Source organism: Halichondria panicea, chromosome 11 (assembly GCF_963675165.1).
Source record: "Halichondria panicea chromosome 11, odHalPani1.1, whole genome shotgun sequence".
NCBI lineage: Eukaryota > Metazoa > Porifera > Demospongiae > Suberitida > Halichondriidae > Halichondria > Halichondria panicea.
Window position 1 is genome coordinate 3,043,815 of NC_087387.1, and position 17,892 is coordinate 3,061,706.

The following is a 17,892-nucleotide window of genomic DNA, read 5'->3' on the forward strand; positions in this document are numbered from 1 at the left end:
ATACAGGCATAATTATATAACAATATCATAATAACAATATCATGCATGTGTATAATTATACTATAGGTAATCGACTTTGGAATGAAGAATGTGTTCGTGTACGATTCCCTTGACTTCTCTGATTTCAACGACACGACATTTGACAGCCCCACATTGAAGCCTGTCTGGTATGTATAATAATTATAGGTTGTATTATTAAAGGCCCAAGAACGTTACATAATTATAGTGTAACTGTGCATGTTATTAACCAATGTATATACATAATAATACAGGAATTTCAGGAGGCTGTGGAGGAGGCTATTGGAGTACATGCTCTCCAAAAATCAGACCTTAACTAGCATGAACTCGAAAAATCAATGCCTAACACATTTGGCACTATAAATTTACAAAACTTTGTATATCTCAGAACTTACTAGTAGCCTGCACTTCCGTAAGAGCTCAAAAGATGTGCAAGGTAATGAAGTACTTGCATAACAAATTTCAGATCTTAACTCAAACATATAAGATAGTTTCATGCCTAACATATTTTCAATGTACACATATTGTAGCAGCCATCTTGGAGTGATGATGTCATATGATGTAACAGGTGGTGGTCCAATGGAAGCGCCAAGAGTTGAACTTTCAGTACCTGCACTCAAATTGTTCCAATCACATTTAGTTTAGAAGATATTCACAAAAACGTAAAAAATCAAAAGTTCTACTCTCTTTGGTTGTTGCACTGTACGTAGTGGGGGATAATAACAGGAAGGCTATCACGTGATCTGCCCTCGTGAGCTACTCACCAAAACTGGAGGCCGAAGTACTACTATATAAACTGGCTCTACCTTACCGTCTTATAGCTCAACCTTACCGTTAGCGAGAGTTCAACCTACAGCTCTACCCTCTCAACCTACCAGCTCTACCGTCTCAACCTACCAGCTCTACCGTCTCAACCTACTATACCATCTCTCTCAACAAAACAGGTTCGCGTTCTTGTCGTGATTATACAATGTCTGGTTACTTTTTATGGCGGATTTGCTGGATTTTGCTGTATAGTTTAAACTTACGAAATAGCTTGCCAACTATCAACTACGAAATAGCTTAGCCAACTATCAACTAGTGTTCAAGCTGGCGCTGTGCTAATGCCTCTCGCCATGTTTTTGCTTTCACTCTGAAGTATTAGAGTGTTATTAGTTTCTATAATGAATTTTATATTAAAGTTAGCTTATCTATATAAAGTCACTGAGAAGAAAAGACTTATTTACATGCATCTATTGTTGTTATTTATTGTATTATGTGGCTTACCAGGACCTCAAGAAAGAAGAAAATTGATTCTTCCAGGATCTGTAGTTCAGTGTATATAATATCTAAGAAGAAAAGACCTGTGTACATGCATATTGTTATCTATATTGTTATATGGTAGTGTTTTGTGGCTTGATTCTGCCAGGAGGATCTGGATCTGGATATTATTTTCTCACACGTGGGGAATGAGCGCGCATGCGCATTACATCCATATAAGGGTGTGTCCAATAATGGCTACTGCTAGCTAGCTGTTTTAACAGATATTTTCTGAGTATTGTAGCTAACAAAAAGCTAGCGCTTGAGTGCAAGGCTAACTCATATGTTGAATAGAAAGTTTGTGAGGACAGATGATGCTATGAAAGATCCTGAAGAGACTGCAACAGCCTTCAATGTGAGTCAAACTAGCCATAACTCGAGAAAGAAGCTTTAGTTTGCTAATCCACGAATCAAAATCCAAGAGAACGTGGCTAGAAGCCTATAGAAGCTGTTAGTTTTCGTCGCATTGTAACTGTTGAGCAGTTATAGCTGGAATACACACACACACACAGTCAGCTTTACCGTATCCCTCGTGCGGCTACGCCTCGAGGCATAACTACGAAATAGCTAAGCCAACTATCAACTACGAAATAGCTTAGCCAACTACCAACTACGAAATAGCTAAGCCAACTATCAACTACGAAATAGCTTAGCCAACTATCAACTACGAAATAGCTAAGCCAACTACCTGCTACGAAATAGCTTAGCCAACTATCAACTACGAAATAGCTAAGCCAACTGCCTACTACGAAATAGCTAAGCCAACCCAACTACCTACTACGAAATAACTAAGCCAACCGAACTACCTACTTCGAATGTCAACTACTAGTAGCTCTCAGGGCCACCGTAGTAGTGCCCTAGTCTCGTGAACCAGCCGCCCTCTCTTGGGGAGAGACCGTCTGGGCACTCTTTACACAAGTATCATGTGGTCTAGATAGGAGGCAGCAAATAATGAAAGTTTATGTGCGGTTGAGCATTGAGCAGTGATGTGGTTAGGCAGTGAATGCGGATGTGGTTACATTTTTGTGGTTTTTCAGGTTGTAAAGTGACGTAATACATTCCATTGTGCAGCCCAGAAGTCAAGAGCAGTCAGTCTAGCCTCTACTCACTTTCCTCCATCTCCCTTTCCTTCTCTCAACCAGTTCCGTGGAGCAAGTAGATCTATGTCGATGCCGAAGAAACCGTCGTAAGTTTTTTACGCGTTTTAGGTGACCGTGTGCTCACATATGACCCTTTGATTTTGTTCTGTATTACTGTATCACCTCTTTTGCCTCTTTCTTTTCATAGGCATTTCCACAATACTCGCTTGTCATCAGCAGTTGCACCTATACCATCCAGATCGTCTACCGCCATAGACGGGGAAAAATCTTCCTCAAGTTCTTTTTCTAGAGCGATTGATCTGAACTTGTATGGCTACTACCTGTTGGGGGGGGGGGAAAAACAAGGTATTGAGATAAAAACCTACTCACTATGGGACATTTTCAAAGAGCTGAACTTGAAGAGTGTTGATCATAATCTTGAGCATGTTGATTATATGATAGCCAACAGCATGTCAGTGTCAAAAGGAAATAGCGACTCTGTAGGTAAAGTGTGCTTCGAAAAGATCTTAGAGGATTGTCGATTGAGCGGTGACTGGATGGTCCTGAAAACCGTTGCTCTACCACTACCTGATTCTGACAATCAAGCCGACATAGTATCATCAAATTTAAAGCTACCCGATATACAAATAGTAAAAAAATCAAACTTTAAGGAAATCTCACAGGTCGCAGAAATTCAATCCTCTCTAATGTTATGGACAGAGAGAAAGTCTGTTCTAGTCGCGACGGACCTATTAAGGAATCTACGAGAAAATACAGAACTAGATTACGTTGAAGTATTTGCTTTACCAAATTTAACAAACAAGCAATGCATCACTTCAATAAAAGTCAGCATCAAAAGCCTGACATTTCTGGTCACTCTCAAACGTTTTCCAGAAATCAAACAAGGTATTGAATACATGAAGTCCCAAATTAAACTGAAGTGCAGTCAAGTTTTACCAATTACGTCGATTGTGCGCCACCTCGTAAAGCTGACCAAGATTGAGTTACATAATGCTGCTGCTCTGGTTGCTTCTGAAGCTGGTGCTACTTTTGTGGAATATCAACCACCCAAGCAGCTGTATTCAACCTCTCACATTCTTTTTCTCTCCAAGAATACTGTGTACAAAGTAATTCATACCCTTGCTGAAAAAGATTCAATTATGATAGTCCAAAAAGCATTCGGTAGAACAGCACCTACGCTGACTGTTAATGTCCAGACATGTTCACTTGCGCCGATGATTGTCGAGTACACCTATGTTCCGTACCATTGCTTTAGCAAGGAAGAAGCTCGATTGTGCTTCAAAGAGTTCATGCTTTGTGTGAAGGCCGCGCTTGATGAGCTGCATGGCATGAATATTGCGCACAACGATGTGCGAATGGAGAACGTTTTGTTTTCTTCAAATTTCACACCAGTTTTTATCGACGTAGATAGGGCCTCGCTATCAGATCCAACCGAATTCGCACATGGCTTATTTAGAACCATAACACACAGCTGCATGTACAACCTCGACCACTCTACATGGAGAGACGACGGTGCCAGGACTGACCTGTTCCAGCTGGGCTGGATGGCGGCCCGGATATTGAATACCAGCACCAGCTCTAGCTCGTACCACTCACGAGAATGGAGAACGGAACCAGATGAAATTCGAACCAACAAGTTCGTTGAGTCCCTGATCACGTCCGGGAAGTTTAAGAGTGAATTGTTGGAGGATTGCGTATCGGAAGTGAAGACAATTGAACAAGTGTTGTTAGCTCGTTAATTGTGTGATTATGCTCACTTTAATAGAGTCTCAAGTTGTAAATGATCCTTCTTGTATATATGGATGAACAATTCAGTGTAGGACGTGGTAGGATGTATGATAGGGTACTTTAGGATGGATGGCTTAACAATCCAGTGTAGGACGAAGAATTAAGGTTGTAGTAGGATGGGGTAGGATGCACAATCCGTGTATGACGTGGTAGGATGTGTGATAATAGATTATTATTTTATTGATTCAGCTGCATACCAGCATCATATCAGCAGCGTCCCCTTTTTATGCACATTGTTTTGTGCCGTACAACACCTCCTCAAGAAAAGTATTAATGGGTGTAACACAATGGATGTATATCAACCGGTTCAGGATCCCGAGTTACATGTATGATAGACAACATTTTGATCGCGAATCAACCATATAATTATGCATGTTCACACAGTCAATAATTGCAATTATCTGAGGAACAATAATCAAGACTTGGTGACAATCAAGACTGTCAGAGGCTTCTCTTTTGCTGCCAACTTAAAATTAAATGAAAAATAAAACCATCAAGAAGTCCACTAGTTTGAGGCAATAACCATGATCATTCACACGACAAGATACATAATACACCATGTAACTTTCTTAATTGTTTTCACTTTTGATGAATCAGTTGTACGAAGTTTCTATATATACTAGGCTGGTGAGCGTACATTTCAATTTCCAATTCATTAAGTATAATTACATACACTTGGAGACAGCAAAACACTCCACAGCACTGCCAGTTGCTTTCTAAGTGTAAAACGAGTGGGATCAAACCGAACAACATTAACAAAAACTTACACGATAAAAATGATTATTACAGCTATAATTATGATTAGTTTAGCACTCTAATCAGACAGTCTTAGATGGAGAGAAGCTGGTGAGGCATACAAGAGTGTATATATAGCCGGAACAGCCAATAACATTTACGAGGGCGGTGACGTGTAGGGGTGTAGAGAGGAGGGGTATTCTTCGGTATTCTTCTGTCTTCTTTTCTTCAGCGTACTCAGTAAGTTTTGGCTTGCGAGGTATTGCTATATAAAATATAGATGAAACAGCATTTGTAGTAGTTAAATATCTCGGGCCTACAGGCCCTTCACCACAATCTACTACCGGGCCAATAACAATTGTGAGGTAAAAATAGGTGACTACACATTCATGCACACAAAAGCTATACATCCACCTGATCCAAAACTAATGCTCTTGGGGTGATCACCAATCATAAGGGAATGTATGCCTAAAATTAAAATTTCTGTAACGCTTAGCATATTCCCAAAAAAGGGATCTTTAGTGGTGCTCTTTAATTCAACTTTTTTCTAGCACTAAATTCGCATAGTTCGAAGAGGTTCGGAGGAGTTGAACCACACTGAACACCCTCACGAAGTGTAAGTTGTAGTAGGATGAGGTCTCCTATCTTATCGGACCCCATCCTACCACGGAAGGATGAACAATCCAGTGTAGGACTGGTTTGTTCAGCCATCCTACCTTGTCGTACATCTTCTTCTTCTTTGTCGCCTCCGCGAATCACTTGTCATCATTGTCAAAAGTAGGATGGGGTAGGATGGGTATGTATGATAGGGTACGGTACTTTTGACAATGATGACAAGTGATTCGCGGAGGCGACAAAGAAGAAGCCCTAGCCACGTGTCAGAAGTGATCCTAGATCGATCGCAGCTACTTCTTTTTCCTAGCTCCTACAGTGTCTTCTCATCCTACTAGCCATCCTACTTCACATTTCACATCCTACTGATCCTACGTGTGTCTTCTACCACGATGGACAGTGATCCTCGGCCTCAGGTAAGTGACAGTAGGATGTGTAGTGTGTCCTTTATATGCAAAGCTTAACCTTACTTCTTAAATGTAAATGTTGGCCCTCTGTGTGTTACATAGAACACTCTGAACAGTGGAAGCAGTGATGGCAAAATCAACGGATTTGTTGGCAAAAGGGGGAAGCCGTATGCCATTCCTGTTGTGAAGGTGTGTTGTATTAAAGGCGTCCTAGCAGCTGATATCACTGCATAAAATAAAAATAGGATGTTGACAATAAAACCATAACAACACTGACGCCCAACCATCGTGTTCTCCCAAGCAGCAACTATTCTAAGTTCAGTGATAGTAAGCATTGCAAAGGTAAAAAAAAAGCAACCTCATGCTCTTTTTTTTTCAGTAACTCCAATTAATTTGAGAAAGGAAATAATGAGGAAAAGCAAAGCTGCCGAGCTAGTGAGGAGTTTAGTTAGAGAGGTAAGTGACCTGACTGCAAGTGTACATTATAAGGATACACCAAACCCCCAACAGACCGTAGGCAGTGAAACACCCAGTGGGACACCCAACCTAGGCAGTGGGACACCCAAGATCAACGATGTAAGTGACCTGTCTGCAAGTGTACATTATAAGGATACACCAAACCCCCAACAGACCCTAGGCAGTGGGACACCCAACCTAGGCAGTGGGACACCCAAGATCAACGATGTAAGTGACCAGTCTGCAAGTGTACATTATAACACCTAACCCCAACAGACCACCCAAACTGAAGAAGAGACGGGCCAAGTGCAGAGAGAGATGGTGGAGGCAGTAAGTGACCTGTCTGCAAGTGTACATTAAAGGATACAACACCAAACCCCAACAGACCACCCAAACTGAAGAAGAGACGGACCAAGTGCAGAGAGAGACAGTGGAAGGAGTAAGTGACCTGTCTGCAAGTGTACATTAAGGATACAAATCAACTTCATCAAATACTTGTGGCCATTTGGGACACAGCATACTACTTAGTGACACAACCTTAGCTATATGATAGTAACACAAGCATGAAAAATCGCTCTTTGTTAGACTAGCTACTTCATGACAATCAAGATTGTGTTTCTGATGCATTTGTTTAAGTGTTAGAGGGGTCTTTGAGACACATGCATAGACTATGATTAGACTCAATAAGTCGGTAAACTTACCCGGGGTAGAAAGCGAAACACGGATTGTTTCTGAGCTCTACATAGACTTCATTAATTGTAAAACATCACGTGAACCACTTCCGTTGCCAATCCCCTTCTACTCTATCTATGATCAGTCTATGTGATTCCTATCTATATAACTGAGCTTAGAAAAATATAGGACATTGATGACTCACCTCTCACCCCAACAACCAAGCCATCCAGCCCATATCAGGTTTGTACATGTACGTCTGCATAATTTGATTATATTTGAGCTATATACGTATTATTCAGAACACACCTAGCCAAGATTAAGTGTTTTAATCCGAGATTAAAACACGTGACTTGGCTAGGTGTGTTCTAAAGGATTTAGTGCTGTCACGTGAGCTCTAGCCTCGTGGCAGCTAGATCTAGCTACATTTTAAATCAGTTGCTGGTGGCTAGCTAGCTAGCTAGACGTAATAGCAAGTTTTAGTAGGTTTGTAGATCCAGTAACTGATGCAAAGGAGAAGGAGATACGATCTAAAGCTATCTGGACTGACTGGGCATGTTCTCGACTTATTTCTCCTGCTGACCAACAGTCCCGATCCCACTACTGGATATGCCTCCAGCTGATCTGGCTTACTGGGTGGGAAACTTTGTGCGCAAACTATATGGCAATGAGTATCTGGTTTGCTCTTTTGGAAAGCTATGATATTCGAAGCACCTTTGATGAAACGATTATATGGATCTGGCTTAGGTACAGGTATGTACATCTTCGAAGCAAGCTGAGCCTATTTCTTCAGACGGACGAAAAAACGATGCTATGATCAAGTCAGCAATTTGGTACACATGAAACAAGTCAAAACAATAACATTCAACTTTCTAATACTTTTCAGCTTTGCTTATGTACATATTCAATCTGCTTGTATTATTATTATAATTATGTTATAATTATGATGACATTCAGATTCAATCTGCTTGTATTATGGTTGTTTGATAAAAAGTGTGCATTAACAAACCAACTTAAAGCACACTTAAGTGTGGATTAAGTTATTTAATCCATGGTCACCTGACTGCTTTCAGATAAGCTGATTGGCTGGAGATCATGTGATCAGCACTAAATGTAATTAGACACTAGTTGATAAGATCTACGTGGGAAGTACATGGGAAAAGTGCCTCAGAGCAGTAGTATCTAGACACTGTCTTGTCGGTGTCCATTTAGAAGCCCTCAGCGACACCTCCAAAACAGTGTCTAACTATTATTTACTTTGTCGGACACGTTACAACAATTAGCATAGATACTCAGGGTGTCATACAGGGGAGGGGGAAAGGGGCCCCTTTGGCTCCAAATTTGCATAGTTATATATGACTGAGTTCCATAGCTGGCAGTCGAAAATACAAGATACGCTATGTACCGTTGCGTTTTTTTTCTAATTAACCGTTAAATTTTTCCTTCGGCCACACCCATGCAGCTCTGCACGCAGCTAGCTAGCTAGAACTTTTGCAGTAGTTAGCTGTTAGATATTATAGCTAGCTAGCTAGCGTTTTCTAACCTTGTAGAACAGAGATAGGACTCTATAGAGACTGCAGACATCCTTTTTGATGAGAAGGTTAAGTGAATGGTGTGTTTTATGTCTTTGTTGTAGATCTAGAGCTAGGCCTACAGCTAGCCATAGCATAGCTAAGTAGCTAGACTAGCTACAATACTCGAGATGACTAGGATTGTCTCTTTGTTAGTTTTCTAAAACTTTTCTGCAAAACGTACTTGCAACGTGCAACGGTAATTAGCAACGGTACGATAAATTCAACGCTTTTGATACGGTGTCAAAACGGAAACGCTTCGAACGTACTACAGACGTACTACGTAAATGGAATGGGTACTTTATTTTGACCGCTACTGTATGTGAATCCTACCTATATATATTTTATTGCATTATAGGACATTGATGACTCACCTCTCACCCCAAAAACCGAGCCATCCAGCAGCTTCTGCCGTCAAGACCCATATCAGGTGTGTATGTCCTTACGTCCTGCATGACATAATTTGTCGCTATAGTACAGTACGTACACTATTTTGCTTTTATAAGAGTGCTTGGTGCTTGGTGCTTGCTATGGACATCATATAATTATTTTGTTGGGCACATTCACCACAAACAACAATTAGCAACATGTAGATATAGTGGAGAGGAATTGGAAACGAATTAATTAGTCAAAGTTATGTGAATCGATCCTACCTACATATATAATTCATATAATTGAGCGCTTATAGGACATTGATGTACTCAAGCAAAAACGTTTCAAAAGGCATTTCCGCGAAAATGTACACCCTTGAAATTACGGTACATACATTGTAATAGCTAGAGTGGTTATAATTATTATACTTACGAGATATTAACTACAGGAGTACTCTGAACAGGCCAGGCTGCAAGAGTCCGACTCGACCCCTACTCTAAAGAAGAGATGTCTGCGAGAGATACAGGTGAGTGATGGTTACAACAAAAGCACAACCACAGTGTACGCATGTAGTATGCTAGAATACACCCACACTAATTGCAATGACTAATTAATCACCTTCACAGGAGGGTCGGCCGCAGAGTTCTAACCACAACCTCACTTCAGAGGAGGATTCTGACCTGAAACAGGTAAATTATGCAATCAGGGTATAAAAGTCATGTGCAGTATATGCTTAATCAGAGGCTGCGGCTACTAAATGTTTCATTTTGCTGGCAGAGTAGGCTATACAATTCGAGAGAGGCGTTTATTAGGCCTACTAACACCTCAACCCTTTACAATTCATCACCCTTTCAGTCCTAACCCTGTAGCACACTATTATGTACTAGGGGTTAATTAACGTCACATCGGTATGTACTTGGTCATTGTAAGTAATTTTCACCTGCACAAACTCAAATTCTGCCATGAGAAAGTCTTTCAAAAAAGCACTATACGTATATACCTCATGTAGCCTCAAATTTCATTGAGGTTATACTGTTTGAGAGTAGCTCTATTATATGGGATGTTTTATTTGAGGGCGGCCTTCGATCAAGCATCAGATTTTACAGAGAGGTAGTAGAAGGACTGTAGATACTATTGATTTCCCCGCCTGTCACATATACGGTATACATAGAAATTTAAAACGGATCGTACATGTCATGTAATTGCAAGGACTTACTCACCTTCACAGGAGAGTGCCTTCGACCCATGGCCGACTTCTAACCACAGCCTCAGTTCAGAGGAGGATTCTGACCTGAAACAGGTAAATAAATCACAGTATGAAAGTTATGTGCATCTTAGTAGGATTACTACAGAAAATTAGAACGAATCGTATTCCACGTACATGTCATGTGATTGCAATGACTTACTCACCTTCACAGGATAACCACAGCCTCAGTTCAGAGGAGGATTCTGACCTGAAACAGGTAAATTATGCAATCACAGCGGGTAGTACATGTATATGAGTAATCGAAACCTAATAAGTATTTACTTTAATTAAACCATAGATTGAAGAGTTAGAGGGATAGGAAACGGAGTGGTGCATGTGATAATTTTACATTGAATCTGCAGTGGAGCCTCGAAAATTATCCGCGCTACGCCCTATGAACGAGGCTATTAACCACATTTTTGCCGGGTAACTCCCAAAGCTGTGTTTCCTCGAGACATCATCTCTTTCAGCAACTTATAACACGCCTAGTCCATGAGCCACGTGTAGTACTTGCTAATGACTGACCACACCCAGTAAAAAGAGACTTTCCAATAAAGTTATATGTTCCCAAGGCTGTTTTAGAGCTATTGGAACATGTAACGTGTAAGCGTGCTGGTTATGACTACTACAATAGGTATAGACCTTGAAATATAAGTGAGTTGCACGGACTAAGCACAGTTACTTGTAGTTTATTATGCACTGAGTGTAGAAATAGATATTGTTGTGATGGCCTCGATTAAACCGCAGCGTAGCGCGGATGTTACTCGAGATACCAACCGTTTCCTATCCCTCTAACTCTTCAATCTATGATTAAACGCCCAGGCCCTGTCTTTGTTAATAAACGCTCAACTCGCTCATGTATGGGGTGTGGCACTGTGGATGGAGCTCAAGTAGCACGTGGAACCAGTTGCAAGCATGGCAGCATAGAATAATAGATACTATTTATGACGCATCGATAGCAGAAAGAGAGATACCGATGCAGATGGCACTCTTATGGCTTATATATATTAAAGCTATTTAAGCTGAGACAGTAGCCAAGAAGAGCTGCTGTGGAGTAGACAGAACAAGAAACGCCAGACTTCCACATGAAATAAACGTCGGGCGTTTAATCAAGTAAATACGGTACACATTTGTGCTGAATGAACTCTAGGATGCTTACATGGATGAATGCAGCATACATTGTATGTGTACTGTCAGTGTGTAATTCAGATTCACTCTATTGCCAACAGCAACAGAAGTCTACTCCTCCTGTACAATCAACTCCAAGACAAAGCCCAAGGAGACTGCGTTTACGCAAAATGCAGAGAACAGAGGTACGTGAAAGGCCACCATACACCAGGCAATTTTCAGGCAATTTATTGCCTACAATGGTTGTAGGCAACTTGTTGCCTGAAAGATCAAAGGATTTATGATTTACCATTTATTTGCTATAAAAAAACCACACTATCACATGCTGTTATAATTATCTGAAAAAGTATCAAAATGGCCATTTGTGAGTGGTAGAGGCTAGTGAACTGATCAATGTGTTGAAGAGAGACCCTGCTTTTACAATTTAAAGTCCAAAAATTAATTTTGTATCCACTTTTTGGTCCAAATGACTCTATTTTGATGATTTCCCCTCCTTTTCCTTAGTTTCGTAAACAGCAGAACAGAGCGGTAGCAAACAACAAACTTTTAACCACAATTTTTAAGGTCAAGGTACAAGTATTGTATGCAACGAGTTTCTTGCGGGTTGCTTGCAAATTTGCATGCCTGAAAGTTGCTTGATGGTGGCCTTAATAAGAGACAATGCTGCTAGACACAAACAACAAATCATACTGTACAAACTGGATTATTAGTGCTTACTCGATTATAAGCGTACGTATCTTGATTTTAAGTGTATGGCATGCAGTCGATTTTAGTGCTTTCCCATAGAATTGAACCAGCTCGTACTGTGCTTGCTGGGACTCTTGGGTACGCTGTTACCTTGCCTGAGAGTAGCAGGGAGAATATGTTAGATGAGGACCCTTTTGTTGCAGGTGCTGGTCAACCAATATAAAAATTATACTTACAATGTTCCTGAAAAATTTAGCATACGTAACACAACTAGAGCTAGTCAGTTCATTACTCGTGGCAGATTTTCTGGGTGGGGCTCAAAAATGACTGCAGTACAAACAGTACAAACAAGCGCATCCTCAAACATATGCGCATAGAGCTCTCCTATTTAGACTTTCTACGGTATGCAACTAACTCTAAATGCTTCCTTATTCACGCACTGATTAGTTAGTTAACCAATTTGTCTTTGCCGACCCACAGATGACTTCGTCAAGTTCGAGTGACACCGATTTCGATGACAAGTCCGGGAGTGAGTACATTCCAACTCCGCTTCGACTCCCACAAAGGCGTCCCAGCCCTGTCAAAGAGGCCAAAACTCTCACTCCCTACTCCGTCCCACACCATTGCCTTTTTGTCGACACCAGACAACTTGAACACTTTGTTGAACAATTGAATGACACTATGGGGTGTAAAACAGCCGGATGTCAAGGGAAACTTGTTGTTCGTGATGTAACGACTCGTGGTATGGGAGGAACAGCTACTGTCGTATGTATGTGCACTGGATGCCGAACCATGTTGGAATTTCCGACTTCATCCAGAAACACCACACTTGCCAAAAATGACATCAAGTTGGCAGCACAGGTGGCATTCCTCGCTGCAGGGTGCACATACGAAACGTACGCCAAGGTGCTCAAACATGTTTTAGGAATTAAGGTGGTGAGCCATTCCGAATTCATAAAAACTATCGGAACTCTACACCCCATTGTCGAGAAGATGGTAAACGAACTGTGTGAAGGAGAGAAGAACCGTATGAAAGATATGAACGACGATGAGCTGGGGTCGTGGAAACGCGCAGTAACCTGTGCAGATGGCGTCTGGATGACTCGGGGGTTCCACAGCCAGAATGCCACGTACTCCATACGGAATTACTTCACTGGTGCACTCCTCTACTACCTACACATCTGTCAGAAAGGTAGTGACAAAATCATTGATGAAGAGCTGTACAAAGGATCGTCTAAATCTGCGGAGGGGTATGCGGCACTAGTGCTAGTAAAGACGGCAAAGGAGGAAGGAATGAACATCGAGATCCACTGGCAGGATGCAGACTCTTCATCGAGTAAACCTTTAAAAGAGATTTTCCCAGGTGCCGCAGTGATGACCTGCGGAGGACACACCGGCAGAGCTCACCTCCACCAACTGCAGATCTTCTCAAAGAGCAAAACTTTGACAAACTGGTACAAAAATAAACACAAAGATGATTTCCCGGAAGTAAACACTGTGGTTTGTTGCAAAAGACACCATGTGGGATACGGATGCATGACGGACGCTTTCTGCCAAAGGGCGCGAAACAACTTCTCTAACATTCTCTCGAGCAGTGACTCACCCCAAGAATTTTCTGAGCGCTTGCTAAACATGGTACACCACGTGCAGGGTGTTCACAAATGGGAAGGAGGGCAATGCCAATTCCACGCACTGAGAGTATGCAGCTGTAATAAATGCCCAGACAAGAACCAGCCTCAGTGCGAAGGTAAAGACTACACAACAAGAGAGGTACTGACTTGCCCTCTCCACTTGCTGGTGTACAAAATTGAGTGCCACGTTAGGGCCCAAATGGCCTCCAAGCTAATCCACCCAATTTTGAAGCGTGGCCACTCTAACTGGTTGGAAAGCTCGCACAATGTCATTATGCGGTTCAGGAACAAGCACATACATCTAGAACGGCTACACTACCACGTCTCCACTAACCTAGGTCTGCTGCAAGCCAACATGACGCAGGAAGGCAACCAACAAGGCCTAAAATACCATTGGAAGACAGACCTCCTCCAGCGATTGGGTCTTCCTGTATATGATGGTGTGTTGGAGTACCTTGAGAGTCACAACCGTACCAGAATGAAGGGACTCGCCAGGGCGAAAACAGCAAAAGGCAAGAAGAGGAGGGTGGAGCTGAAAACACTGAGAACACAAAACGCCAAAAAGAGATTGTTGTGGACCGGGAAACACGGACGGGACACCTACAGCGAGGAGGACAAGAGAGAGGACATTAAACCGCCCCCCCCAAAATCCAAGAAGATCAAAGACACTGCGGCCTCAAAAAAGTCCAAGAGCACTGTTACTGAAAATGACAACCTGACTGTCGCACCAGCACCCCCACCCGACCTCCCCGTGGACCCAGACAAGGATACTGTGCCCCCAATAAAATCCGAAGATACTGCGGTCCCAAAAAAGTCCAAGAAGAACAGAGACACTGCGGCCTCAAAAAAGTTCACGAAGAACAAAGACACTGCGGCCTCAAAAAAGTCCAAGAGGAACGAAAACACAAGTCTAAAGCGTGGCGATTATGTGTGCATACATCATAATATGAAAGACATGCACATGTGCTGCCGCATAGTCGATCACACGCCCGGATCTATAGCCACCATGTACAGCTTATGCTGTATAGCTGGTGTGCTAGAGGGCATGCAATCAGAAACAGAGGTGACTATATCCGCACCAACAACTCCCCCAATTTCTACAAAAAGGTGGCGGAACAAAGGTAGAATAACGCTTAAGGATGCTTGGAAAAACGCAGAGAATCTGCAGAAATGCGATTGCGTTTTGCTGGCAATCAACGAAGAAGGCATTGTCGACCTCACCAACGCTCAAACTAAGTCCCCTCCAAATGCTGACAGTGTCTGGATTGATAACGCTGTGTATATCCTACATGAGTCGGATTGGAACCGCATCAGTGGGAAATCGACCATGGATGGCTCGATGATACCATCATCTCAGCATCGCAGAAACTGCTGGCTCAGCAATTTCCAAACATCGCCGGACTGCAGCCGCCCACCCTGGAACAGACGAAGGGTGGATTCACAGGCCACACAGGACCCTTTGCTCAAATCCTCAACATCAGAAACAGTCACTGGGTGCTGGTATCAAACCTTGGATGCGACAAACACGTTGTACACGTATACGACACATTGTACACAAGTTTACCTTCTTCCACAATTAACACAATTGCAGGCCTGGCATTCTGCTCTCTCTCCGAGCTCGAGATCAAAATGGTAGACGTTGATCTCCAAAAGAACAGGGCCGACTGTGGTGTCCTGAGTGTTGCCAATGCCTTCAATTTACTTTCGGCAAGATCTCCCTGTAGTGTGCGATACGCCGACTCGAACATGCTCAGACGTCACCTGTGCGAGTGCCTGGAAAGGTGCTTGTTTTCTTTTTTCCCTACACTCGGTGATCAGTCGTCAACAAATCTCGACACGACCTTCAAGTTTACAGTTAGAGTAGGCGTGTATTGCGTGTGCCGTAAGCCAGATCATCCAGACGTGGAATACATGGCTGAGTGTGAGGGATGTGGTGAGTGGTTCCACGAGCGCTGTGTGGATATACCACAAAGTGTGTTCAGCGACAACGAGCCATGGAAGTGTCTGGAATGCACTAAGAAACTATAATTACTATGTACAATTCTTTTTTTGTTGGTCTAATTTGCAATAATTATGATTTGTGTTATAATAGTTATCTAATTACATGAATATGTTGAGAGTATTATTCTGTTTGCGTTATACCCTAAGGTCACTCTATAGACGAGTAATTTTAGCGTTTTTAGGGTACTAATTTTGGCGGATTTGTAGCAAATTCATTAGGCATAATATTTGTCAAAAGATTTACTAGTATCCGTTTTAAGGTCGAATGGTGAGAAAATTTACTGTTTGAAAGTTACATGTACATGTATGTCAATTCTAAGGTGCGACAATTTGCTTTTGCAGTTCGAGGGTGCGGTAATATGATGTCTGGTGGCTTATGCATTATGCCGCAGGTGCTATAAAATATGTTACGGTTCTCACAATCAGCTTATCAAGACAAACAAAACAAACAATGGCGATAATTATTTCGAAAGCTAGAGCATATGAATCTTAGTTGAACTCCTCGCATTGATGTAGAGAATTTTGACGTAGAGAATTGCCATTGTTGGAACCAATTTGAGAGAGGCCACTGTTCAAGAGCGGCGTTTAATTAGCCCCAGCTAATTCAATAACCTTTAGTTTGTCATCAAAAGTTGTTTCCCCTGCATAAACTTAAAACTCTGCCATGAGAAAGTCTTTGTGAAGCACTAACAAGCTGCTACCTGTACCTTGTAGCTACGTACATGTAGCTAGTATAATAGGCTGCCACGTGCAGAAATGCTAGATTCAAAGTTCGCTGAGGCTACTATTTGAGAGCGGCTACTAAATGTTACATTTTGCTAGAAAGGGAGGCTACTATTTGAGTGCGGCCTCTGATAGAGCACATACGGTATCTTTGGCAACAAACACCACCTCAGATAGATACAATAATTATGTGTAACCTCCTAAAGACAGGAGTCAAAATGAGCTACCGTACAGCTTCGAGGCACTAAAATTAATGTTTGCGGTTTTCAGGGATTGAACTTGAACCTTGAAAATGTTGTGCCCCAAAAAACTTTTGGTATTGACTACTGTAGGAGTCAGGATTTTATCTAGTGGGGGGAAGGGGGGCTGAACCTTCCTCCCCCCAAACTTTTAATCCTAGATGATATGGAAAGCCAAACGTTTCAAAATTACACATAAAATGCGCTTGCGATAAGTACGAAATAGCGTGCGCAAACATTCAGTACACGCGCGTTAATAACCGTTCACGCGAGCAAAATTTACTCAATAAAAGTTCACCCAGGGTTCAGGATTTCTTTCTTTATTTCCTCAATCATCATTTCTTTTTTACTAGCTAGCTAGATGACCAACAAAGAAATACAAAACGGACAAAAAATGTAATGGAGAGTTTACAAAATAATAGTTGAACAAACCATTGACATTTGCTTGCAACAAAGGACCCCTAGTGCCCAAAGTCGGGTTGGTGGATAGGAATGACGAATGTCTCACTATTAGATCTAGCAGTACAGTGCCACCAGTTTTGTATTAGCCGGGGAACTACAGGAAGCTAGTGCTTTCTCAGTTGTTAGTACAATGGGAGACTGAACTACGAACTACTTCGGAAGGAAGATCTTCTGAGTCCAACCAACGAGGCGCGTTAGTTGAACTCCGCCCAACTAGACTGGTGCTGGTGCTTATTTTTTCAACAGGAATACAGTCCTAGCACCAACTCTAGACTTTGGGCAGTAGGGGTCCCTTGTTGCAAGCAAATGTCAATGGTTTCTTGTAAAGTAAGTGTCCATTTTCATTTCTTTGTTGGTCGTCTACCCAGCTAGTTTAAAAAGGAGATGATGATTGAGGCAATAAAGAAAGAAATCCTGAACCCTGGGTGAACTTTTGAGTTGGAGTAAATTTTGCTCGCGTGAATAGTTGGTTGCTTTTGCACGCGTGAATGGTTATTAATGCGCGTATACTGAATGAATGTTTGCGCATGCTATTTCGTACTTATCGTAAGCGCATTTTATGTGTAATTTTAAAACGTTTGGCTTTCCATAAGATGAAACCCTGCAGACCAGAGACTCCAACGTTCGGTCACAAATTGACCGGGAAAATGTATGTATTCTGCAGCTTACCGAACAGCTGGTAATGGGTCCCTAGTGGCCATCCAAACTGAAGAGATGACCACTGAGCTGGTCTGCTAGTTGCCAG

General features: G+C 42.0%; 2 protein-coding genes across 2 annotated transcripts; both read left to right on the forward strand.

The window, feature by feature from the left end:
- The first annotated feature begins 746 nt into the window (after window positions 1-746).
- LOC135344317 (uncharacterized) lies at window positions 747-10,390 on the forward strand. The gene is made up of 15 exons (XM_064541484.1): window positions 747-962; window positions 2,389-2,503; window positions 2,605-5,968; window positions 6,062-6,148; window positions 6,205-6,286; window positions 6,339-6,415; window positions 6,470-6,535; window positions 6,590-6,643; window positions 6,692-6,745; window positions 6,801-6,854; window positions 7,277-7,330; window positions 9,017-9,088; window positions 9,479-9,556; window positions 9,657-9,719; window positions 10,259-10,390. Exons 3-15 carry the CDS (start codon window positions 5,945-5,947, stop codon window positions 10,388-10,390), a joined length of 897 nt encoding a protein of 298 aa, XP_064397554.1. The 5' UTR covers window positions 747-962; window positions 2,389-2,503; window positions 2,605-5,944.
- Window positions 10,391-10,412: 22 nt separating this feature from the next.
- On the forward strand, window positions 10,413-15,847 carry LOC135343683 (uncharacterized). Its single transcript, XM_064540662.1, has 3 exons — window positions 10,413-10,493; window positions 11,506-11,589; window positions 12,572-15,847. Exons 1-3 carry the CDS (start codon window positions 10,428-10,430, stop codon window positions 15,356-15,358), a joined length of 2,937 nt encoding a protein of 978 aa, XP_064396732.1. The 5' UTR covers window positions 10,413-10,427; the 3' UTR covers window positions 15,359-15,847.
- Window positions 15,848-17,892: the final 2,045 nt, after the last annotated feature.